The following is a 26,109-nucleotide window of genomic DNA, read 5'->3' as shown; positions in this document are numbered from 1 at the left end:
TTTAATTTGTATGAAACTGCCTGGAAAAATTTCACTTAGAAGGTAAATTATGTTTTAATCAGCAGTTGGCGGAACCATTCAGAACTGGTTCCAAATGATGCTTGTTCGACTCTCCAAAATTAAAGACAACAGAAACATCTTTACCATAAACTTTTTTTGGGGTGTGTGTGGGATGGAATATCGTTTATTGCATTTCAACCCAAAGCTGTTTGAAACAGCCATAGTACTAAATCCTTGTGTTTATGGACAGGTAAACAGCTCATTCTGAATGGTACCAGGTCTGCACTGAAGTGATCTTAGGCTCTGATCCTGCAATCTTTCATGCATGAGTCATTTGGCACATATTATTAGTCCTGTTGGGTTTGTCCTGAATAGAAAATAGGTGGACTTTAGATCAGGCTTAGCTAGTATATATTAGCTAAACCCAATCTAAACTCAGCCACTTTTCCTGGGCAAGACAAACCCATTGACTTCAATGGAACGGCTCATGTGAGTAAAGTTAAGCATGTGCATAAGTACTCGAAGGATCAAGAGCCTTAGGGCCAGGTCTAAAGCCAATTAATGTCTTTCCATTGATTTCAGTAGGCCATAGATCACACCCTGAGCGAACTTCTAGTATTTTGAAACAAGAAGAGACATTAAGCTCGGTGAGTTAGTCAATGGGCAAAGGTAAGCTCCTGGCAGTCCTATAAGTATTGTAGCTTAAAACGTAAAAGTAGAAAGTCATGTCTGCTGGGCTTCCACTTTCTTTAAACCTTAGGAATTCATGAAATCAGAGGAGCAGGGAGCTTTCTCATTGACACAGTTGGATAGTCATCTGACACTTCAACTAATGCTGAATAGTGATTCATTTCTGCATTTTCAGGAAACTTGATACAAGCTGCTGCAACCTAAGTAGGTGGTGGGCCCTAGTCCCCAGTGTCTTGGTTTCCTCCTTTCTGTATTGTAACTGTCTTTTTTTCACCTTTTTAGTAAACCACAGTTTCTGAAAAACCACTGACTGAAATTAAACATCCCAGGAAGTATAAATCCTCTAACATGCTTTCCAAGGAGGCCATCAGATTATAAGCATAAAACTGAAATGAAAATTGGATTTGTTTGTATTATTTCTTAATCAGAAAAATTCACTCACGTCTTGATTTATTTCTGCTCTTGACGTTGCTACATTTTTCACAAGAAAATTGTAGCAAGATTTTTTAAGCTTCAAGATTTAAAACATTTAATCATATTTAATGATAAAATATTGATCTCTGCAATATTCTTTGACTTGATTGGCTATCCAGTAATTTGTCCTCTTTCACAGCTTTCTCAATATATATTTGGAAAAACAAGAAGAATGACGCACACATTTGAATCTGGAATACCTAAGTCTAAAATACTACTATATATTCAACAACAGACATTCAAATACTAAGATGACCAGTCGCTTCATTCAGATACTGTTGCAAAAACAACCAAATGCACAAAACAGAGTCAGCGTTTAAAAGAAATTGTAACAAGGAATGAGATCATGTTGAATCATTTTTGTTCCAAACTCAGAATTATCTCATGGTCCTTCCAAGATGCCATATTAAATCTTTATTAGCTCCCAGATAACACTGAAATCAATCAGGCCATTCATACATCAACATCTGCTGAGCCTCCAGATGAATTTAACTTTGTACTTCTCTGTATTGGCAAACAAGTAACTATTTTCTTTCTGTGTTTTATTCACACACACACTGGACCAATCCTGGTGTCAATAAGTCCAATGACAAATATCTCATTGACTTTAACTGGAGGGAGCCTATGTATATGGAGGCTATTTAGTTAGTTTTGTCAGAAGCTACCTAGTAACCTTGTAAACATGCCCTCCATCATAAATGCGATGTATTTTTTAAGGAGCGCTAGTGAGTCACATGGGCTTGGGGAAGAGCTGCTGATAGAAAAGCAGCTGCTGCCACCAGGATGAGAAACGAGCCACCTCCACTTCTCTGTTGCCAATAATGGAAGGAACGTAGCTTCATAAAGCAGCCAACAGGGGGCCTAGCAGCGGATACCATGAGCTGAGCGGGATAAGCAAGAGAAATGGGAGTGGGTCCCCTGGCCTCCTAGTTTATGAGTGTGGGGGCATCTGGACTACAGAAAATGTGTTCACTAGGGAAGAGGCAGCAGGAGCAAATAGGAGGGGAAGAGAGAGCAGGGGACTGAGAAGGGAGCAGGAGCAGACAGAAAGTAGGGGAGTCATTGTTTTTAAACAAAGAAAGGTTGACAAAGGTGAGTGCAATGTTCTAATGGCCATTGTGGAATGCCTACCTCTCTAACAGGAGAGGAGCTGTTAGAGGGCGTGTCCATGAAACGATCTTTCTCTGGAGGAGTGGTCCCTGCTTTGGGAAGCTATAGTGCAGTGGTTCTCAAGCTTTCCAGGCTACTGTACCGCTTTCAGGAATCTAATTTGTCTTGCATACCCCCAAGTTTCGCCTCACTTAAAAACTACCTGCCTACAAAATCGACATAAAAATACAGAAGTGTCACAGCACACTAGTACTGAAAAATTGCTGACTTTCTCTTTCTTACCGTATAATTATAAAATAAATCAATTGGAATATAAATATTGTACTTACCTTTCAGTGTATAGTATATAGAGCAGTATAAACAAGTCATTATCTGTATGAAATTTTAGTTTGTACTGACTTTGCTAGAGCTTTTTTCAGATCCTGTTGTAAAACTAGGCAAATATTTAGATGAGTTGATGGTACCCCCTGGAAGACCTCTGTGTACCCCCTGGGGTACATGTACCTCTGGTTGAGAACCACTGCTCTAGTGCAAGAGATGTGGCTGCCAGAGTGGAGGGGACACATTGCAGTGGGGTACTGGTATTTTATTTTAAAATACCTTCCTCTGTGTTTCTGGCAGTGTCATAATTAACTAGGAGGAACCAAACTGTGAACCCCTTTCTCCTGGTGAGCAGTGACTTGCATGAATGGTTTCATTGAAGTCAATGGGACTACTTGTGTGAGGAACTGATCAGCAGTGGGAGAAAGGGGCTTTTTGTGTGGTCCAGAAAGCTGAAGTTGGTGCAGATCATTCGGAACACCTGCTGGATTTCACTCACATCTTTCATTTTTTAAAAATAATATAGGTATTTTTAATTTATGGTAAGGTCCTTGGAGCTGGCAGCTCATGGGCACTGCTTTGCCTCTCCTTGGATTAATCTAGGCAGCTATCTCAGTGTTTCCACGAGCAGCCACTGCTACTCCGGTTGCTGTTGTTTTTGAATCCTGCTGCACCAGCTAAGTCAATCAATCACCACAATCAGTGCTGGCATTGGGACATAAAATAACAATAGGGGCTGGGTGTAGGGGGAGCACTGGAACACAGCAAAGGGATGGGTGGCACTGTGAAATCACGAGCAGACACATCCTGCCAGTGGCTCTGTCAGCTCGTTCTTCCAGGCTGGATCGGGCGTTTTTTATTTTATTTTTATTTATTTATTTTACTGCAGTGAATTTGAGAAACTGGGCCAGATATGCCAGCAAATCATTTACTCCCACTACAAAATTTCGCCTGCATCCTCTCCACCTCTTAAATGCAGTCCAGACCCACTTTGAGTGCAAGTCTGTTGCAGGGGAAGGGGAAAGGGCTCTGACAAAATGCCTCTCTCTTCTGAACATTTCCCTCCAAATGAAGAGTAGCAATAGGGGTGTGCTAGGGACTCTGTACATTTGTCTTGCAGCTACTCCAGACAGGCTAAGCCTGAGTATGAGCCCAGAAGATTATTAATTTTTATTAATTATTATTATTATAGTGATGTCCAGTTACTCTGTATAAAGCGGGAACCACTAACTTTCCCAGGTATATGGATTTTCTGCAGCCATGCAGCTTCATAGGATGCAAGATGGAGCAAACTTTGTCCATAAGCTAAGTGTTTGGGATTCCAGGGTCCAATCTTAGTTGAAAACATGGACACAGAGATGTGTCTTTCAGTGTGTTCTAATATGGGCAGGTTTGGGTTTAAATGTATTTGGGCAGAAATTAATTCCTGGCTGGCTACTGTTAATGCCCTGCCCCCACTTTTAAAGAGCTTTGCCCACCGATAATTTAATTATTCTCAACAAGCGCAGGTGGTGTGGAGGGTAAGAGAGGGACATGACAGTCTTTGAGCTAACTTGGATCTAGATCATTTAAGGCTTCATCAATAGAGACCACCCGCACCTTCAGTTTTACTCTGAAATGAATTGGCAGCTAATGCAGCATGTGGAGTACAGGCAAAATATTCTGCCATCAGTTATACCTACTCCAAAGTGGGGGCAGCTACAATCTGCAGCAAATGAAGCTTCCAATTGGTTTCAAAATCAATTTCAAAATCAGTGCCAGATTGAGCAAATTGCAAAAGTCAACCCTAGCGATAATAAAAAGGTGGACAGTTGTTCTGAGATGTGCATCTGTGACAGAGGAAAAGGCTGCTGGTTTATTCTCGAATTCATCAAAGCCCTTAAGCACATACTAAACTTTAAGCATGAGTAGTCCACAGAAGTCCGTGAAACTATTCATATGCTTAAAGTTAAGCACATGCATAAATGCGCTGCTGAATCGGAAAATTAATGTGAGAGTGTAGAGTGTAGAAGCAGGGATGACTCTGTTAGACCTTTACATTGCAAAATCCTTTGTCAGTAGGCAGGCAGACAACCGCTGTCAAGGGGATGGTTAAAACTTCATGGGCCTAATTCTCCTCTCTGTTACACCAATAGAAATTAGGAGTAACTCCAGTCATGTCCAGAGTCTTTTCTCATTTGCCTGAGTGTCAATCCAGAGTAATTCCACTCACTTCCACAGAGTTACTCCAGATTTACACCCGTACAGACGAGAGCAGAAGTTAGCTTTGTGCAAAACAGGTGCAAGCAAGAGGAAAATCAGGATCTTGTTGCTTTGGTGGCTGATGTTGGAGATAGCTAATACTATGGCAATAAAATATAGTCTCCTGGCCTAGAATAGTTCATTTCTGAGCATTTTGGACTCCTTCACTGTCCTTCCCTCATTACTGTCAACAGGTTTAATTAGATACAGGTTTTTAAAATTCCTGCTGCAAAATAAAATTTAAAAAAAGAAATGTTCTGCAGTGAAATCTAAACCCAGCTGGGGCATGCATCTGAGCAGAATGGGCTGTGCATTTTGTGCCACAGCAAGCCAGCAGAATGTGAGGTACAAAAAGTCGTCTTTTGAGGTTTTATTACTTTTTGCTTTGTGATGACTGGCTTCGAGCCCACACATTTCTTGAATACACAATAGGGAGTTGGGCAAGACTGCAGAAATAAATTTTATTAACACACAACTGCTGCAGCACCAGACAGAGTAATCTCCTTTAGTCTCCTCTGGCTGGCAGAGTCCTCTTTGTACCAGGTCAAGTCAATTAGCAGTATAATGTACGACAGGTTTTATTTAAAAAGGGTTTAATTAAAGTTTTCATACAATGCTCATACAAACCAACAATCTGTCTTTTATGGATATGTATTATCTAGAAATTGATTTTACCTTGAACACTAATTTATAGGCTGTCCCCTTTAATAAGTGTAATTCCTTGAGAGATATTAAAAAGTGTAATTCCATGGGAGATATTAAAGTCCCCCTGCCCCAAATAATTTAGGCGCTGATTCAGCAAAGCACTTAAATGTCATTGACTTCAGTGGGACTATTTGGGCCCATAAATAAAGCAAGTGCTTAAGTTGTTTTGCTGAATCAGGGCCTCACTCTGTAAAATAGGCCACGATTGCACACACCGTTCAGTTCTCCCTTGTCTTTCTCTAATGCCCAATTTTTTTTTTAAAGACGCTGCTCATCCTTTTAATATCTAATATGGACAGGCAAAGCTAGCAGCACAGAATTGCACTAGAAATAGTTCCTGGTAGACTCTTCCCTGGTTCTAGTCTCTTCTTAATTCTCATGTGGCAGTAAAATAGTGTAAATTGTTACCTGTTCAGAAAATCTTTCCCAAAATATTGATGGCAACGATCTTTTCTCATTAGATATAAGGAGCCAGGTCCTCAGCTGATGTAATGAGCATAGCCCTGTTGACTTCATTGGAGGTATACTGAGGATGATTTGCCCCAACTGAGTTTATTTAAGTGTTATGAACACTAGATTTCCTTACTGAAAACTCTCTCTCTCTTACTTGGACACCCCTATGTCCTTTATCAATTGCTAGCCAGAAAATATGCATTACATGTTCACTCTGAACATTTCCCTTCCTCCAACTCCCTTATCCTAAAAGCCTAAGAATACAATTACGTTTCAGGATTATTTATAATTCATCGTTATTATATTTATAGGTATTATTTTTTAATTCACATGCTGTATAATTTAGAATGGGGAATGGATGGATAGAAAGGATTTTTATGTAGGAAAGATTCCAGGTGTTTTTTGGCTCTCCCCTGAGTAGCGTGGTTATGTGACATCAAACCTTCTGGAAAATTGACCTGTTTGGTGGTAGGGAAGGTAGGAAATATGGTTCTATAATCAGCTTCGGCTTGAAAAGGAGACACCGCAGACCTTCCATACACACTTGTAATGTATGTGGGAGCCAGGAAAGATAGAACCCTGCCAATGCAGCTGAGAGGTGCAGGCTAGAAACACTCGCAGTATTCCGCTGCTGTAAGCAGCTTCTGGAAAAGAATCAGAAGCACCAATTTTATAGCTTATATCCCTGGACTCAGCACAATGGCCTGGAGTTACCAGAACTCTTTAATATGTGTCAATTTTCTTTCTGTTGGATCTTTGGGAAAGCTATAGGGTTTTGTTCCAACATTTGCTACCAGATCAAAGCCCCTCACTTTTAAAACTCCAGAATACTTGAACCTTAGGGCCAGAATCTGTTTTGATTTATACCTCATGAGGCTTGTTCATTGGGTTCACCCACATGGGGTAAATCTAGGCAGAATTTGACTTGTAAAATGCTATAAACTTAACACAGTCTCATTAACACTGCAACATTCAAATCCGTAAGCAGTAGGGAAGGGTGAGCTTATGTTACTTAATGCTAAATCCATTTGAACAGTCTGAAAGTTCAACCCTAATTCAAAGATTATTGGGTCTGCGGTCCACTTAGATGAGCCTGACAGACGGATCAGAAAGGGGGCAGAGAGAGAGAGAGCAGAAAGACACACTGAAAAAAACTGTGAAAATAAATGGAGCAGACAGCAGAAGGATAAAATAAACCCAACCAAATGCAGAGAGACTGAAGAAGGGAGCAGAGAAAAATTTGGAGAAATAAATTCAGTGGGGCTGATCCTTGGCAAATGATGTCAATGGAGTTCTGGCACCAGCTGAGGATCTACGCCATTGTACATACTGTATAAAGGGCCCCACTTATGTCAACCTGGCTTTTCTGTGGGGGAGGGTGTCTGTCCCTAACATACAGCACTTTAGCGAAAAAAACAGGCTTGTTTGTTTTCCATTGAGTCACCCTTGGACAAGCCCAGGGGTTTAAATTTCAAGACAGAAGGAGTTCAAAGACTGAAATGGTTTTGCAAACTCAATCCAACTGATTCACAGAACTCTCAAACTCTGTGAGGTTCACGCAGGCCTAATACCCAGCCATCTCGCTCACTAAACACACCGACTCGGAGCCATAACATGTTTTATAAAAGTCAGAAGAGTCTATGATTTGTTATATAAGCCACAGCACACACGAGGGTGAAATAACGGCCAGGTTCAGGTGCATTGTGAAGCACAAGGCATCGGCTGTGCTCATAACTGGGGTTACGAGGCTAAGGAAGGTTGGACACATGCAATTAAACTGAAATGTTTTCACTGATTGGAATTCTCACCAGCCAGTCAAGAGGCATGTTTTTTTACTTGCCATTTTACAAGTATAAGTCTATGTATGACCATGTTGTTCACCATACACAGGATTAGGAGACAGTCTGAATAAAAACAAGTATTAAGGATTCAACTACATTTTTCCTGGCTTTGTGTGTGTGTAGAATCTTGTAAACATAAGCACTGAAGAAAAGGGAAGGCCACTGCTAGGCATAGTGTAGCTACGGTTTGATTCTGCAAGGTGCTGAGCACTCTAGCCCCGATCCAGCAAAGCACTTGCTTAACTTTAAAGTCCCATTGACTTCAAGGAGACTGCTCACATGATTAAAATTAAGCACGTGGTTAACCGCTGGTTCTGGGAGCAGAGTGCTCACTTCAGCACCTCACAGGATCATGACCAGAGTTCCAAGGCAGACTTAAGCCCAGGCCTCCAAGTGAAGGCGCTTAATAATTAACCCTGTCCATTACCCACCCTTTCCTTCCCCCTCCCCCCCACCCAGTTTTAATGAAAATAAGAACTAAATGCATTTGGCCCTCCTATAAGAATCCATTTAATGTCAAAATGGGTCCCACAGAGCTTTTTACCAGATGCTTTCAAGCTCCCTTTCTCAGCCAAAGTAACCATGCGGTATAGAATACAAACAACATTATTGCTGAAAGGGAAAAAAAAGAGGTAATTATTGGAATGAGAATTAAAGTATTTGTAAATGAGTTAAGCTAGTGTCTATCATCCTCTAACGTTTGGACTGATCTCCCTCTGAAAAAAATGTATTAAGGTCAACACACAAACTTCCTCTGTTTCCTGGAATTCTTACATTTTTTCACTATGATAACATGATTTGTGTGTGTGTAAATGCAATGAGAGAGGCGGACGGATACAAGCCAGGAGTCCCCCTCCCCCATCCAGTCCTAGGAGAATGCCTAAAGCATGAGCTCAGCTGTTCAGGCTCCATGCGTGGTGTCATATACTTCCACAAGCAAATTCACAGTGACATTAAGAAAAGAAGATGCGGGGCCCTCGTCTCCAAAGGGTTTAGATTGTCCACAAGAAAATTCCTAAATAAACAGGTGTTTATTTGTTGAGTTATCAAACTGATACTCACCGAGAGGGTTGAAATTATGTGTGAAATCCTGGGGTTTTCTTTGGTACATGAATAAATTTGTTTTCTTCTATATTAGCTGCATGATTTGACAATATTCCAAGTATGTCCACATCTCTCTCTCTCTCTCTCTCTCTCTCTCACACACACACACGAAAAAATTAGCTCACTATTAATTAAGTTGTTTAAAAATAAAGAGTTGAAGAAGGGTTGGAAACAGGATCTCAATACAAAGAATGTCTGCGTGATGTGGTATGCTTCTTATAAACAGATTTTCAATTATTTGCATATGGCCACCAAAATATTTAATGTTTTTGCAGTTTAGGAACACAAGTTTGGAAGTATGCTGTATGGACAAGCTCTGATCTTATTCACATTTGCTGGCTCTGTTGGGCCAACTGGTGACGTGTTTATTTTACAGTCCGATCCTGAAGCTCCCATGGAGTTGGGAGCACTCATTACTTCTCAGGATCAGGCCCTCAGTTTAGGGATTCCTTGTTGCGATGCTGAGACTACAAAATATGTTTGAGTTTTTAAAGCTGTTAATGGTGCTGGAGGTTCATTAAACAAGCTGCAAAAGCCTGAGAATGTTGTTCTCTGAAACACAGTTTCACAGCAAAATTGTGTCAGTTCTCAAGCAGCTTTACAACCTCCTCTTTCTTTCCTCTTCCCCTTCCCCCCCCCCAGCCCACTGTGTACAGGCTCCCAAACTCAGCTAAGCATTTCATGAGTGTGCAGGGCTGAATGCACATTCACAGGAAACAAAACCGTGAGATACTTTCAAAAATGCAGGCACACAAAACGTCTCTAGACAGCTATGGGCAGGTGCAGAGCTTATGCTTCAAATTATTGTCCATGTTTTAAGCATGGGATGGAGACTTGCTCTGATGAGACTTTTCTTGAGGACTCCAGTAGAATGTTAACCAAAACTTAACTTTAAAGAAGAGGAGCAGCTCTTCCCAGAGGGGTTGTAACTTCTCTCTCCTTCACACTCTTTTGGGCTCATTCATTGCTCTGTGCTGCAATAACAAGCCAGCCATTTGTACAGCATTACGTTGGCATAATAGAGAGGAGAACCAGGCCCATGAAGCTAACTCAGAAGCAGGATCCGATGCCTTGCTGCGTCTCTTTTTACTAGGATTGCTACCTTTTCTTCCCCTTCAAATGGAATTCCTCCCAAAACATATGCACTGCGCTTAATTATTGGCCACCTGGGTCACGAGTCTCCTCTTGTCACATGTGCAAGTGTGAAATAACTGGCATTTACAGAATCTGCCACACAAAGAGCTCCACTGGCTGATTACAGACTACGAGCCCAGTGGGAGATGAGGGTGGTTGGCATGGGAAGCCCTTAGCACCAGGCAGGATCAGATCTTAATGACCCAATCCTGAGAGGTACTAAGCTCCCTAAATTCCCATTGACATCCATGGGAGTTGCAGGTGCTCAAAATCTCTCATATATATGAATCACTTCACTCATCACTCAACAGAAGCCACCTCTGGACTGGGAGACAGTAAGCTCTGAAGAGCAACACTCTACAACCATTCAGTGTCTTATGTGTTGGTACAGCCACTCGGCTCCTAGCCAAGACCAAACCTTGGCACGTGTCTGGGGATCAGAGAGTCATTTTTATCTCTTCGCACTCTTTTTTCTGTTTAAGGTGTTCAGGGCGAAGAGTCGTCTCCCTGATCCACCTTCATTGGATGTAACTGAATAGTTTTTGAGGTCCGATCGCTGTTAGGCTAAGCCCTCCTGTTTAATGAATCCCTTTATTATGAAAAAATCAGTCACAGGATGGGGAGGGATAAAAAGCTAAGTTTATTATTTCTACCTCTGAACACATCGTGAAGGTGCTTTACAGATGTTGCAGTGACCCTTATCGAAAGCTACACACAGACAGAGGTGCTGGAACTAGGCTTGCTGGGGTGCTGCTGCACCCTCTGGCTTGAAGTGATTTTCATCATATCCAGGGTTTACAGTTTGGTTCAGTGGCTCTCAGCACTATACAAATTGTTCCAGCCCCCCTAACATAGAAGCCCAAAAAGAATCTCTCAAACTCTCCATCCCTCCTGATGTCCTTCTCCAGTTTGATTTCAAGGGGGACCTGGGCACCCCAGTGATCATTCCTCAGGCATGATAAATTCCTTTCTGGTGCTCTCAAAGGAGGTTCTGTGCAACCTGAGATTACACCTCCCACCTTTGCTAGAGGCTTCCGAGGTAGTCCAAGTTCTTCTCACACAAAATCTTTTCCCCACCCCCACTGAGAAGGAGCTTACCCTCTGCGTGAGGCCGATCTCCTGTTGACCCCTGCCAATTGTAAAAGATGCCATTGCCTCCAGGACTCATATTCCTGGTTTCTAGAGTAACACTGGGAAGTCGCCAAACCTATCCCCAGCTGTCGTTGCAAGGCTGCACTGAGAGGCCGTGTGGTCTAGAGCAGTGCTGTGCTTCTCAAGCTATCTGATGTGCGGGACTGGCCATTTTTTTTTTCCAATGTGCGCACAGACCAGCAGCCGATGGCTCGCGGACCGGCACCAGTCCACGGACCACCACTTTGAGTAGCACTGGTCTAGAGGACAAGGAACCAGATCCCATGCCAATGAGCACAGTACGAACAGCTAGACAGACAGCCAGGAACTCTAGAGTTCTGGTCCCAGATCTGGTACTGATTCACCGATTAGACTAATCTTTTAACCTCTCTAACTAGAGAAATGTATGCAATTCGCTGTTTGGTTCTGCTAGCATGTCTGTAACACAGGATGCATCAGTTCCCCCATAGTTCCCAAATCTCAGCATGCCGCTTGGCTCCCCTTTTAGATTGCATGGGCTTCTATCCCCAAGTAGGAGTAGACGTGCTCAGCTCAGAATGCAAAGTGATTGGCCAAGCCATGTCATGTGGTCAGATACAAAATGGCACATAAGGAGAGATTTTTTTTTAAGTAACACAGAAAATGCAATTTATCATCTCTAAAATCGTAGAATTTTATTGCAAGAAATAACTATTTGGGCCTCACAGCCATAGCATTTACACCACCTTATATTTGTCAGCCCATATACAGAAGCCAAGCATCTAATTAGAATGTTGCTCTTCTCGATCTGCAATCACATTCCACTGTGATTGCCCTTACTTCAACGACCTTACAATTACCTTTCCAGAGTTCCAGCAGAAACCTTTCTTGCTGCACAAGGAGTGAGAGCTGGACAATCATCTTTGACTCTTGACTCATCTTGAGAAAAAGTGCAAATTCCCATGAAAATCATGAAAATCAGATTTCTCCCACCATAGTTCTATCTCCCAAAACGCCTTTCAAAATTTCCCATGAACCACTGCTTCAGGGGAATAACTCTGTGGGAGGGTACACATTGCAATAGTGTGGTGCAGCATAAATGTGGATGAGACAACCTTGCTAGTAGGACAACTGAGCTATTGAAATTTACCCTAGTGCAGCCCCACTGGTTCAAGCTAACTGTGGGTCCTTTCTCTAGTGTAGACATAGCTTTTATCTCTGTTTTGCCAAATAGAAACAATACCTGCCTCACAAGGGAATTGCTAGGACTAATTAGTTAATATTTGTACAATGTTGAGATAAAGTGCTACATAAATGTTAATGTAACCTACACAAATACACTGTGGTTCTTTGTCCCCCTCTGCTGGGTGGCACATATAAGAGGTTTGTAGGCTGCTATTGCCTCTAAGCTAATGGCTCTGGTCCTTTAGTCCAAGCAGTCAAGGCTCATGCTTTTAGATCTAGAGCTCCCAGGTTCTGTCACTGCGTATGGCCTGACCAAGGACATCATTACTTTAAGTATCATTATTACTATATAAAAGCTAGCTTTGTTATAAACTGAAACTGTAAGAGTAACATTAAGCAGTCAGAAAGGCCAAATTCTGCTTTTAGATCTGGGTTTGCAACACCCACTGAATGTAACAGACGTTCCCTTCCCTGTATCTACGTAGGCAGAATTTAGCTTCGTGTAACTCCCCCATTGGTATTAAGCCAGGCCATTATGGCTAAAACTCTTGCTTTTATAAAGAATGCATCAGGGGCACCTTATTCTCTTCTCAGCCATTACCAGCAATTCTACATTTAGGAAGTTTGCCTATGATGTTACTGCAAAATACACTCACTAATATATGTTAGAAAATGGTTATTTTTCTCCTTTTGTGTCATACTCCATGAGTCTAGATGCCATTCTCTTTGCCTGGATGCTCCTAGTATTTTCCCCATGGAAAGAGAGGATGTGCCTGAATTAATTTAATGACCAAAATGTTTTGTTGAAATAGCGGTGGCAGACATAACTTTTAGTAGCCAGCTTAAATAGCCCCTTTCACTGCAGCAGTTAACACTTACTGTGGCTGGCAGACCCCTCTGCTTTGATTCAGGATCATACAGCTATTAGTGTTGAAGTGGCTTGGGAAGCTGCAGTCCCTCAACCATCCTGTGAGAGCAAGAAGATTTGTTGGAGGCTGGGGAACAATTTGCTCCCAACCCGTAGAAAGAGCAAAAGCCCTCACTGGGAGCTTACAGGTTCATTTCCAAACCAGCTCCCCAACTGGTGTAACTTAGCCTACCTCCTTTGAAATCAGGGTAGCTATGTTGTTTTATACCAGCTGAGGACCTGGTCCAATATCTCCAGGGCTTGGAAGTCACCTATCCTTTACCAGGTTTCAGAATAACAGCCGTGTTAGTCTGTCTTTGCAAAAAGAAAAGGAGTACTTGTGGCACCTTAGAGACTAACCAATTTATTTGAGCATGAGCTTTCGTGAGCTACAGCTCACCGATGAAGTGAGCTGTAGCTCACGAAAGCTCATGCTCAAATAAATTGGTTAGTCTCTAAGGTGCCACAAGTACTCCTATCTTTTACCAGTGATCCTTACCTTCAATGCATATAGATAGCTTTTCTCAATTCAAATGTGTAGGAAAACACTACACACTACGTTGTGGCTTTAAGCCACAGCCTGTGCTGAGACAGGGCCTGGAGACTCTGCACAGCAGCAGGAGTCCCCAGAGCCATCTGGTATCCTGGTGGAGCACACCCAAGAAAACTCTCAGCCTGAGTGAAGCATGTTACTTGTCTTGTTCTCATCTCTCCTGCTCATTTTGGAAGTGGGACGGGGCCGGTGCTGCCTTCACCCAGCCCCTTGCAGGAATCTAGCACAGGCAGAGATGCTACCCACAAAACTAGAAATCTGGCCAGTCCCTTCAAAGCCATGTAAAGGGGAGAGATTCTTCACATCCTCTCCCACAAACTGTGTCCTTTTCCAGGATCCCTAAATTAACCTTATTTTGCTCTAAGTGCTGTACAAGAAAAGTAAAGGTGAAATGACAAAATATAAGGAAAAGAAAATGCAACCCTCTTAGTTCTGTCATTTCCTGTTACCGCCAGCCCCGAAGGGTCTGCAGTCTGGTAAACACAGAACTTATTATGATGTGTAAGTGACTTAGGAAAAGTGAGTATAAAGTGTATATTCCTTTTGAGGCTGCCCAATACTGAGACAAGAAATTCACCAAACAGAAGACGTACAGCAGAATCATTAGATGGTACCATACAATCCCAGGAACCTTGCCATTGAATTTAAACCTTAACTGCTATAGAAGTCCAATAGTCTTGGTCATAATCGACCAGTGATGGGAAACTTTAGGCATGAATGCCCAGAATGGCACAAAAGACTTATTCTGTTGGATGTGCCCAGAGCCCACGATCAGACACTAGAAGAGATAGGTAGGTAGCAGTGAGGTCAAGCGACACAGAGTGCCTCATTGGACAATCTATAGTCTGGGAGAAGGGGGCAGAGAGGTGTGAGACATGGGTCCTGGTGTAACGTATATCCACTCTCAAGTTCCTGTTTTGGAGTTGAGGTTAGAAGAGTGGGCAGCCTGGATCTGGAAGTGTAAAGATGACAGAGAGATGGATGTGGGGGCGGGAGGGGAGAGATATTGGGGCAGGGGAGCTAGGTGGACAAAAGGAAGATCATGTGAATGAATGTTTAGAGGGGGAGAGCAAGGAGTAAGTGAGGGAAGGGCAGTGACAGAGGTGAACACTGGCTGAGTGGACACAGTAGAGGCCAAGAGCAAGGAGAGAGGAGAATGCAGGAGATATTTAAGACCATTAGCCAAGGAATGCCCAATCAGATATTACTCCTTGGCTCTCAGGAACAAAAAGTTCTTATCCCTGGCATATATTTTCTTTTGTACGATGCATAACTTAAAAATAATTGATCCATATGACAGAGGTTCTTAAATTCCACCTATTGAGCACAAATAATCCTGTTTAAGCATCTCATCTGTACCAGGTATTGAAATACCTGGCTCCTGTTGTGCTGACAGAATTATAGATGGCTGCACCATGCATTAAATTTATTCTAAGGATGGAAGAATCTGAATGAGTTTGAGATATAAAGAAGCGAAAACTTTTTTAAAAAGTTTGAGATGCTCTGTGAAATATTTTAGTGTGGTTTTCTTTATTTGAGGATTTCTCATAACAGTGATTTCCTATTAATTTGTTTCACAACAAAAATGTGGCAATTCTTTCAGTATCCCACAATTAAACCATATTGATATTGTGCTAGGCATATGACCATGACTCGAAAGTCATGTATTGAAAGCAAGTAGAGCTTTACGTTCATTGCCACAGAGCTGACACTAGTGGAGAAAACACACGCTTTTCATACTAGACTGGCTGCGGCCTTTAGTAGATGGATGCATATCCCAGATGACAGGATATGTTTAGCAGCCCTAGGAAACTAAGGTTTGAAATCAATAATTTCTAGTAAATCACTAACCAATGCTGGCAAAATATCTGTGTTATTAGAGATCAACCCAAAAGGTGCTCTCCTTTAATAAACAGAAAAGTTGAGGTTTTGTGCACAATTTTGGATTTTCTTGATAAGTGTGCAAAGTGTAATTTCTACATTTAATTCAAAGACTCTCCCAAAAAAGGGAAATAAATGTCATGTTTGTTTTATGACTTTAAAGCGTAGGGACAATTCTACCATCAGGTAGTTTATGGATGTTCATGTCATTTACCCTGGGATGCAGAATGCAACTTTGCCTTGTAACTTGTGTGAAAATAGTAGAGGCATCTAAAGAAACAAGGCATACCCTAAAGGTGGTGCCAGCTACATTAAGTAGATGAACATACTAGAAATGGAACTGAAAATGCCCAGAAAAGGCTGCCCGTCCCCAAAAGGCAGAAACCATGCATATTCCTTTCTTCCAAAAATAGTATAAAATTAAAGCTGAACTTATGTTTTGACTGATGCAGTTATCCCCAAATGCCTCAGGTAGAGCCTGGTCCAAAACTCATCGAAGAAAATAGGTGTCTTTACATTGACTTCGGTCGGCTCTGAATCAGGCCTCAGAATCCATGATCATTGCACATATATACATACAGCACTGTGTAGCTGTGAATATGGCATGTTACTTTTTTCACTAAATCCTTTTGCATTGTGGCATCCATGTGCCCTGATCTGAATGATATGTAAATATATGATTCAGATCAAGGCATCACATTACACAGGACACATCATTAACATGGAAAGCTGGCAGTTGACAACAGTTACAACGTCACCTGCTGTCCTGATGCCTGTTTTCTTGGGCTGGAAAGTGCATTTCTGCCCATTTGGTTCCTGTAAACTACAGCTACTGAGAAATGCAGGACTTCTTCAGAGTGTAATGCTTGTAGAAGAGGCATCTTATGTGGACAGACATCCAGGCTTGTGGAAATTGTGCCTGTGTATTTCTGTGTACATTGCCACTTGTGTGTATCAGGGGAAAAGAAGGTTTTATTCTGGGCCTCTAAATGAGGCCAATGGGAAAATGCAGGGCCTTTTTGGTCTGTGTTCATATAGCCCCGAGCACAATGGGGGCCTGGTCCATGACTGGAACTCCTAGGTCCTACAGTAATACATATAATAAATAATAATAATGTGAAACCCTTCCGACATGCTGACCTATGCCTGTACATCCTGCATAACAAAGTCCAAGATCCAGTGTGCACTATGCACAGCAGCCGTGTATGACGCACATATCACAAGTCAAGAGAGGAGGTGTGCGCGCACAAGTCAAAACTGGAGAAAGGCCATTAACTAGTCAATGTTTTCAATGTATTTTTGTTGCTAACAACACAGCCATGAAACATGATGCCACCATTCACTTGTAACATTTTATTTTTTTAATGGAAAATCTTACGAGCTGCAAGAGCATTGGAATTGGGATGGCAATATCTCCTCTACAAAGACATTTAAATCATCTGTCAGTCATAATTCAGTCTTTCTGTGGAATATTTTGCCTTTGAAGAAGGCACATAAAGGATTTACTGTCCTTTACAGCACTGCTATTTACAGCGCATGCCACTGATCTGAACCCAAAACTCCAGTGACTTCAGTCGGAGCTCTGTATGTGACATAATTGCAGGTAAGAAGGGAGGAAACAATGTTGGGCCAAACCTGGCAGCCTTTACTCAGGCAAAATTCCATGGACATCATAAAGAGCTTTTGCCTGCGTGACGGCAGCACGATTTTGCTTGTGGTGAATAATTCTGGGCAGATTTCTCAAGTTTTGATTGTCGCTTCACATGGGCAAAACTTCCATTGATTTAAATGGAGCCAGGATTTCCCTCTACGTAAGCAAGCCTTTGATCACTAGGACGCTGACCCTGAAAACACATATGCACATACTTAACTTTAAGCACTTTAATAGTCCTGCTAACTTCCGTGGGAATATTCATGTGCTTGATATTAAGCACATGCATAAGTGTCTGCAAGGTCAGATCCCTAACTATGAACAACAATAGACTGATCTTTTTTTAAAAAACTTAAGATTAAAATAGCTTCATTTGGAACAAGTCTTTGGCAATCACCCAGTAATTAACAACTTGAATTAAATCTATATACAGTTAAAAGTAACATACTTATATCCTGCATCATTTCACTGAAAATGTGCCTTTTGTAAGAACAGTACTAATGGTCAGTTGTATCAGCATCTCCTTTTACTCAAAAGCACAGAAGCTCTGGTTAGACCTTTGACTATTTATTTTGTGCAGAAGACAAAATGGCATTCACTTTGATTTATGTAATTCCCTAAACCAGTTTGCACATCCATTTAAACAGATAACATGTCACTCCTTTCTTTGATGACTTTACCTATGCCATTGTTGTGCTGACATTCATGTTAAATAATGATCTACTGAGGAAAAATTGACTTGCATCAACTGTGTTCTTGTTTCATGTCCAAATCAATGAAGACCATTCTGAAGCCCTTTAATTAACTGCTCACTAACACAGGTTTCTTTTTCTTAAAGCCTTCTATTTTTCCAAATTTAGTGATTCTCAGGAAAATTAGAATCAGTATATTAACAATGTCACATTCTTTTCCAGAGTACTTTGAAAAAATTGCTTACTGCAACAAGCATTACGGAGAAAATTAAAACTGTTTATGGATGCAGTTCAGAAAAATAATTCAGCTAATTTTTAAATATCTTCTATGTGATTTAACTAGGGAAAGGGACACCTAATTAAATAAACTTAAATCTGAGCTAAGAAAATACAACTCAATGCCTCATTAACATGTGGAACTCACTGCCACCAAATATTGTTGAGGCTAAGAGCTTAGCAGGTTCCAGATGGGGATTAAAATTTTGTATGCATAAGAAAACCCAGCCAGTTATGTTAAGGTAAAACAATGGACATGGGGTATTAGCCCTCATGCTTCAGGATAAAAGCCAGTTACTAACTGCCTCGGTTTAGGAAAAAAGCTTCCTAAGCTTCCTCTAAGAGCAGGTTATTCCATAGTTGTTCATTACAGTGGTCATTGCACCTTCTTCTGAAGCATCTGCCACTGCCCACTGTCAGGAACAAGATCCCAGATTAGATGGACCACTGGTGGTCGGACCTAGTATATGGCAATTCCTATGTTCCTGTAAAACCAAGCCATCTTTGTTGCTTCAAAACCAATCCTAGTTCTCTTCTTTTTTGTTCTCCTTTCATCTTTCATCATAGGAACAGTTTTTGTACCACAACCCCATTCTCCTTCCTTTAAGCCTCCGTTCATGCCAGACCTTGTCACCATCCTGGGGTGAGCACCAAGGCATCCTGCCTAATTTCCCCTCCCCCCACACATTATTCCTCACTCCCACCCGATAAGGCGCTGCTTTGTAGCTAGGGCTGGGGGAAACTCAGGAGGTTTGGTTTGCAGGGACTCATGCAAAATTTTTTTTCACTTCATGTGGTTTCACTCCCCTTGAATTTAGCTTTGAGTTTCAGGTTCCAGCAAACACACAACCTCAATGGGAAATTCAGCTGAAACCACTGAGTTTCACCAGATTCCAGGTCAAGACCATGCAGAACCGCCAAACTTCATGTTTTCCTCCTGTGTGACTTCGGAGCACAGAAGTCTGTGAGTCTGTCAGCGAACCTCACCTAAGCTTCCAGTTTGTAAATAAGCCAGGTGTATTTTGCCTAGTAAAATCTTCATACTGCTCTAGCTATGGCAAACAACCTTCCAACCACGGACTGGCAAGAGTTCCCTTCGGTCCATCCATACTGCTGAGAACGCTTTGGAGCAGTTGCTTTTCAAGACACTTCCCCGCACCATGCTGTGGAGGGATCCCCACCTGCTGGGACCTCCGCTGCCCTTAATGACCTCAGGAACAGCAGAACCAGGCTGGGAACTGAATATGATTCTCCCCAGTGGCAGTGCACAGCACTATCAGTAGTGCTGACCTGGCTTTCACCTTCTTTAATATGCTCAGTTTGCACCTACTTGAGATGTTAGCGTTTTTAGTCTACTACAGCACTTGGATCCCTCATTTGACAATGCCTGATACTCACACAACTACACTATACAATCTCTAGACCTGTCTTCAGTTGAATAAGCCAGGCACTTATTTAGCACGATATTGTAATGTATGGTTATGAACAGTTTGCCTTTAAGGCAATGTGAGAGGATATCAGCTTTTCAAAATCTCCAGGATAAAGACGGCTGGGTTCAGTTATTTCAAAATGATGAGTAATATGTAGCACATTTCTGTGCACTTCCTCTTTCTTCTATTTGATTACCATTATTTTTTTCAAAATATATTTATCCTAACTGCACATTTCCCAGACTCCAGGTTTTGAGTCTGACATCTCAGTCTGTCACTGTGGAAAGGACTTTGGTTTTGTAAAACAGACTGAATAAGTCACACATTCTCCAGAATATCTGGGATAAATATGCTAAAGGAAATATGACGAACAATTGTAAAACTGTGTAAGAAAGGGAGAATCCCTGCTGATCAGAACTGTGTTTGGTGCCCACCTCAGGAAAACCATCTGTGCAATTGGCACATTTGTTGGCAATCTCAGCAAAAAGACCAAGGACTTAATGGCCCATAGCAACAATCTTGATGCCTCTAGAATTTCCTATCAGAAACAAAACCACCACCGTTTTCCAGAATGAGATTGAGGCACCTTGGTAGGACTGTCAGCAGGTTGCCTATGGTGGACCCAATCAATGCATAATGGGAGGCTGGAATCCTGCACCACTGAGGGTACGTCTGCACTGCAATAAAAGACCCATGGCATGGGTGCAGCTGGCCTGGGTCAGCTGACTCAGACTCATGAGGCTCTGGCTGCAGAGCTAAAAATTGCAGTTTAGATGTTAGGGCTCAGGTTGGAGCCAGGGCTCTGAGACTCCCCCCCACCCAAATGTCAATACTGCAATTTTTAGACTGAGTCCAATGACCTGGGCTCTGAGATTTGGTGCTGCAGGTTTTTTATTGCAGTGCAGACACACCCAGAGAGAAAGTTTTGCTATTGACTTCAGCATGGCCAGGTTTTCACCAGTCTTTAGTTTTCACAGTTATGAAAACTATGACTCTAGGACAGGGGTGGCCAAACCATGGCTTGCGAGCCACATGTGGCTCTTTTACAGTTCAAATGTGGCTTGCAGAGCCCCTCTTGTCTGTCCCCCCGCCCTGCATTCTCCACCTACCAGACTGGGAGTGTGGGGGGGAAGCTTGGGGCTTCTGCCCTGAGGTGGGGTGGTGGGGCTGGGGCTTCTGCCCAGCGGGGAGGGCCATATGCGCTGACTCTGTGGATGCTCCACCCAAGGGAAAAAATTAGCGTGTGCTTAGCACCCATTGGCAGCCAGCTCCGCTCTTCCCCCCAGCGCTTCCTGCCCGCCAGCAGCCCCGCTGATCAACTCCTCCCTCCCAGTGCCTCCCACCCACCACAATCAGCTGTTTTGTGGTGTGAAGGAGGCTCTGGGAGGAAGGGGGACGAGCGGGGGCGGGGCAGGGGTGGGAAGAGGCAGGGTGGGGGTGGGGACTTGGAGGAAGGGGTAGTTGGGGCATGGCCTGGGGCAGAGTGGTGGCAGGAAGAGGTGGGATGGGGTGGGGGCTTGGGCCAGAGCAGGGATTGAGCACCCTCCAGGCCCGGAGGAAGATGGCACCTATGGGGACGCTTCAACAGAAGTGGGGCAGGCGCCTCCCGCAATGCAGAAGCCTCGAGTCCCGAAAGGTGCCCAGGCTCTCAAACTTCTGAAGATTATCATGTGTGGCTTGGGGGGTCAGTACGTTTGGCCACCCCTGATCTAGGACCTTTTACAGTGCTACAGTTTGTTATTAAATTATTTTACTTCTTGTACAATATACAAAATACTACATAATGCCATGGTAACTCTCAAAGATCCACAAGACAAGGCAACAAATTCTATCAAACAAGTAGGACACTGTCAAACAAAAAGCAATTAAAATAACACAAATAATGCTCAGGAATGTGGGATCATCATGAAGTCTGTTGATGCATCCAGCCCATAAAACTGGGGGTTTCACCTAAGGAGAGTGAGAGCCTGCTTCATTCAGGTGCCATGATCAAACTTTTGAAGGTATTCATTATTATTTTGTTTTAGAAACTTCCAACTATAAATGTAAACAAATAAGGGCAATTTCATCCTCAGTGAAGCCAGGATAATTTCACTGGGACATGAGGTAAATGGGAACTGAGGATGCCCAGTGTTAGAACTATCATAGGGTCTAGGCCAGAGTCTGGCTCCTCGTATTTATTTGGCCAAAGTAGTTCTTGGGTTTTATTAATAACACTTTCTCTATTTTCTTCTTAATTTTAAGGGCAGACCTCTCTTGATGGGTATAATTTACTGCTATTCCAATTTCCAGTAGAAGCGATAAAAAAAAAAAAAAGATATCCTCCAATGTTGTTTGTAGTGTCGTAGCTGTGCTGGTCCCAGGATATTAGAGAGACAAAGTGGGTGAGGTAATATCTTTTATTGGACCAATTTCTGTTGGTGAGGGAGCCAAGTTTTCCATTTACACAGAGCTCTTCTTCTTGTCTCACTCTTAAAAAAAAAGACATTTTATTAGAAATTAAAAATTAACATGGTCTGTAAAAAATTTAGATTAAAATCTTAATATTCACATTCAAAAGGCATGAAGAAAAAGGACTGTCGTCGAGTGATGGTCCTCAATATAGTTTTTTTAAAATTTTTAAATCAACACACACAACCTGGGGACAGCGCTCTGTAAAGTAACTAACTGGAATACCTTTGGGTGCTTCTCACATGGTGCTACTGTATTTCCACATCTCACCCATTAGGTCAATGGATCAAGAAAAGGGGTTTTTTTAGCGTCTCCGAGGTATCAGTACAGGAGTGAACATTATGGTGATTTAGGAAGGTAATGGAATGAGATTATACTCACAATTATTTGTGAACTCAGTATGCTGTCCTGACTGCCTGCAACTTGCTATGCCGAGTAATTTATGCACATTCCAGGAGGAGATCAGAAGAAAATCTCAGCCCCTCAGCTGCAGTGGCTATTCTGTCAACGCTAATATTCAGAAATCACACTTTGCGACTAGCACGTTTACAACCATAAGAGAAGCGTCCTGATTTTGGGCAGCTCTGGATCTGTATCTATCTAAATAAATGTACACGCAGGCGGCACCATAGGAAGCACCTGTACCACTCCTTTACTACTAACCTGGGTTCACCTCTGGGAGGTGAGTTTAACCCTTATTTGAACATTCTCCTATTAAATATCTTAGCCAGAATAGCAGAAAGAGCCAGGAAATCGCCATTTTTAGGATTAAAAATCTTTACAAATCATGCATTATGCTCTCCTTTAACTGATTTGTATCCTTCGATTTGAAGAAAAAAATAAAGCTCCAGTCACTCCCTGTATATTTGTAAATTACCCTACCTTTTTACCCAAAATGAAATTGCACATCCAGGAGAAGGTGATAAAAATGCTAAGCAGATCTTTGCATGTAAAAGTACGGTGCATAGAGACTGTATCATTATTTGCCTCCATGCACTGAACAAATAATTCCTTGGATCCAGTTTCTAAAAGGGAAAAGAAAGTGACACTTCCCCTTTAAGGCTAGAGTGGTTTGTGTGTGTGTGTGAGAGAGAGAGTGTGTGTGTGTGTGTGTCTCCTCCTCTTTGAGTGACACAGCAGTTAGATATGCCTATCAGTAACTTAAACCCCACAAACTCCACCTTCTAAGTGAGGAAGCTGTGGGTTGATGGAAATGTAGTGAGCAGATTGAGACAGACAGTGAATCATTAGCAAACTGCAACGCCAGGATGAACTTGCCTGGAACCTAAAAGGAGAAAACAATCTTAGAGTGTTTTGCTTTGCGTGGTTTCGTTAAATACAGCCAAAGTGGATCTAACAGCTGGTTGATCACCAGTCCCAAGATGCTTCTGGTTTCCCAGCGGGTCATGGAGCCACATATTCCAGTAAGTAGCATGTGGAATTGATATGAACCGGAGAAGTTGTAGTTGATTTAAAAGGGCTTAATTCGCATCCAAATAGTTGCCTGCCCAGGTTTAGTGCAGTTTATAATGTGAGCGCCTCTGAGCCTGGCATTGTAAAGTTCTCAGGCGTGGTCCCTGGAAGTGCCCACCTTGTGCTGGCTTTATTCTGCTAGTTTATCTTTGTAAAACCACGGCTGGGATTTTCAAAATTTAAAAGAAACCAGGGAACTTGGTGAGAAGACTGGACCCGCTCCTTGCTGGTAAGCGGGTGTCAGTCTGGAAGGGCAGCTGCTGCTTGGGGTCTGTGGGTGTCTAAAATGGTGCTGAACCGAGGTGATCCCTGCGATTGTCTGGTTTTAAAAAAAGAAAGTGGGACAGGCTGGTGTGTGGCAGGAGAGAGATTTGAAACTCCGGGAGATATGCTCCTGTGTCTGGCTGGGAAGCAGCTGCCTGGCAAAAGAGCGAGGAGCCTCCAACACTTTCCTCCCCTTCCTCTCTCTCTGATCGGTCGGTTCAGTCCGAGAATGTGCCCAAGGTCCCGGAACAGTTTTATTTCTTAGACAAATGCGCCGTGTTGGTTTGTTCATGATCTGAGATCCTGCTCCCTGCTAACACCAGCAGCGAGAGTACAAATGCAGATAGGAATGCCTCTGGCGGCTGCCTGCACCCTGGCACCGGGCTGAGACGATTAATGCAAAGGGGACTTTATTATTATTATTAATTATTATTATTATTTTATTTCATCATGAAATGTGTCTCGAAATCCGTCCGGAAAGGAAGTAGCTGCTGTCTGATTTTTATCCTAGATTAAATGCTGACTGCACAGAGACTAATAGGATTAGAAAACTGCCAATACACTCAGCCCTCAGAGCTGTAGTATCCCCGTGTAAACAGAGCAGTACAGGAAGGCTTGTTTTAGTCTAATTACTGGGGGCTTTCGGTTTAAACTTAGATCAAACAGACATGGACGAATAAAACCCATCCTTTTAAGGGGGCTCCCCCCGCAAGGTGTCACACACAGGCTGAGGGGTGCGTGCGTGTGTCTATTCTGCTGGCAGAAAAGTCTGTGGTTATTTTTGGAGTGCAAAGTGCACACTTTGCCGGCAGGATTTGAACAAAAGACCCAACTGAGAGCATCAGGAGCCCTCGAGTTATTCCTTCCGAGAGTTTGCAGCACAAAATCGAACCCCCTTCAATATAAAGCGCGGTGTGTGTGTGTGTAAACAGGAGTGGCCCCAGAGTGAGGCGAGATGGTGCAAACGGAGTGTGTGACTCTCTCAGAGACGGGGGCTGTTTTTAAAATAAAATGCATGCTGACTCACGTTTTTAAACTGTTTTGGTTTCTCATCCTCTGATTAAGAGCCGCGTTTAAGGCAGTCGCAGGGTAAACAAGCAGCTCCCTGTCTCGCTTCTCTGTCTCCCCTGTAACCTGCAGTCTCGATGTGGTATCCTTCCTCCCTTCGCTTTCCTTTGACCCCCTCCCCAGCAATTATCTCCCCACGTCCCGTTGTCTGGACCCCCTTGGAAGTTGCTGCGGGGGGGGGGTGGTCTGGGTGCCATTTGGCTCCTGCTCGTTGCCTGGTCTCCTGGCCCCGGGGTGCCGCGGGGCAGGGCTGGGGATATTGCAATTTGCAGCCTCTTTGCGTTGGGGGGGGGGGCGAGTTTGTAACCAGGGGTGACTGGGAGGTTTCCCGGGAGGGGGAACGGCAGTTCCCGGGGAAGGAATCGGGCTTTCGGTTGCTTTCAGGCCGTCCTCCCGCCCCCCGCCCCCCTCCCTGGAACAATACATTAAAAAACGGCTTTTGTGTTCCACGAGCCTAGCAGCAGAGCGAAGGGAGGGGGACTAGGGCAGACAGAGCCGCTTCTGCAGCGAGCCTCGCGTTTGTAACTGGAGATTTATAGGTTGCAGGGAAGCCTGGGACGCCCAGTCGCTGTCTAACATGATCAGGGCTCTAATTCCCTCTTTGCAATTTGCAGGCTCCCGTCGCCACTTTGCATCTTCCCGTCTCAAGCAGATTAGCCCTTCAGGCACCCGCGTGGCTCTGCAGGGAGTTTCTGCATCGCTGCTGGACGAGGAGCCTCCCTCTCTACCGCGGGGCGGGGCAGGGCAGGGGGTGACCTCTATAATGACCCCCCCCCTCCTTTCCTCCTCTCTGTCGTGCTTCCCCAGCCTGCGAGCTGCAAATGTGGAGATTAAGTGTGTCTGGTCCCTTCCCCGCTGCGTCTGGAGCAATCCCCGCTGTGCATGCCAGAGCGTGCGCGGGACAGGGGGCGCCTTCCCCGCTCCTGCCGCTGCAGGGGCGCGCGCGCTCGCTCGCTGGCATGCGGGGCAGCCCAGGATCCGTGCAAACCAGCGGCGGCTCCAAAGCTTCGTGTCCCGCGCTGGTGTGGACCCCTGGCCTCCTTCCTTCCTGCTGCCGGTTGCGACAGCACGGCCGGGGATGATTTAGTTGGGGAT

The 26,109-nt window shown here is 43.4% G+C and overlaps 1 protein-coding gene across 5 annotated transcripts in view; it reads left to right on the top strand.

The window, feature by feature from the left end:
* Positions 1–26,109, top strand: part of MAMLD1 (mastermind like domain containing 1) — a 347,912-nt gene that overhangs the window by 230,261 nt on the left and 91,542 nt on the right. For 4 of the 5 annotated variants that reach the window (XM_073358362.1, XM_073358363.1, XM_073358361.1 and 1 more), the window contains exon 1: positions 23,391–23,633. The exons of the other annotated variant lie outside the window; for it this stretch is intronic. In XM_073358362.1, coding sequence (XP_073214463.1) covers positions 23,592–23,633 — 42 coding nt within the window. In that variant the 5' untranslated portion in view covers positions 23,391–23,591. Of the gene's footprint in view, positions 1–23,390; positions 23,634–26,109 lie in introns of those variants that run through there. 5 annotated transcript variants of the gene reach the window in all.

Source organism: Lepidochelys kempii, chromosome 9 (assembly GCF_965140265.1).
Source record: "Lepidochelys kempii isolate rLepKem1 chromosome 9, rLepKem1.hap2, whole genome shotgun sequence".
NCBI classification, from domain to species: Eukaryota; Metazoa; Chordata; order Testudines; family Cheloniidae; genus Lepidochelys; species Lepidochelys kempii.
The sequence above is the reverse complement of the archived record's forward strand: the minus strand, read 5'-3'. Positions and strand labels throughout refer to the sequence as shown.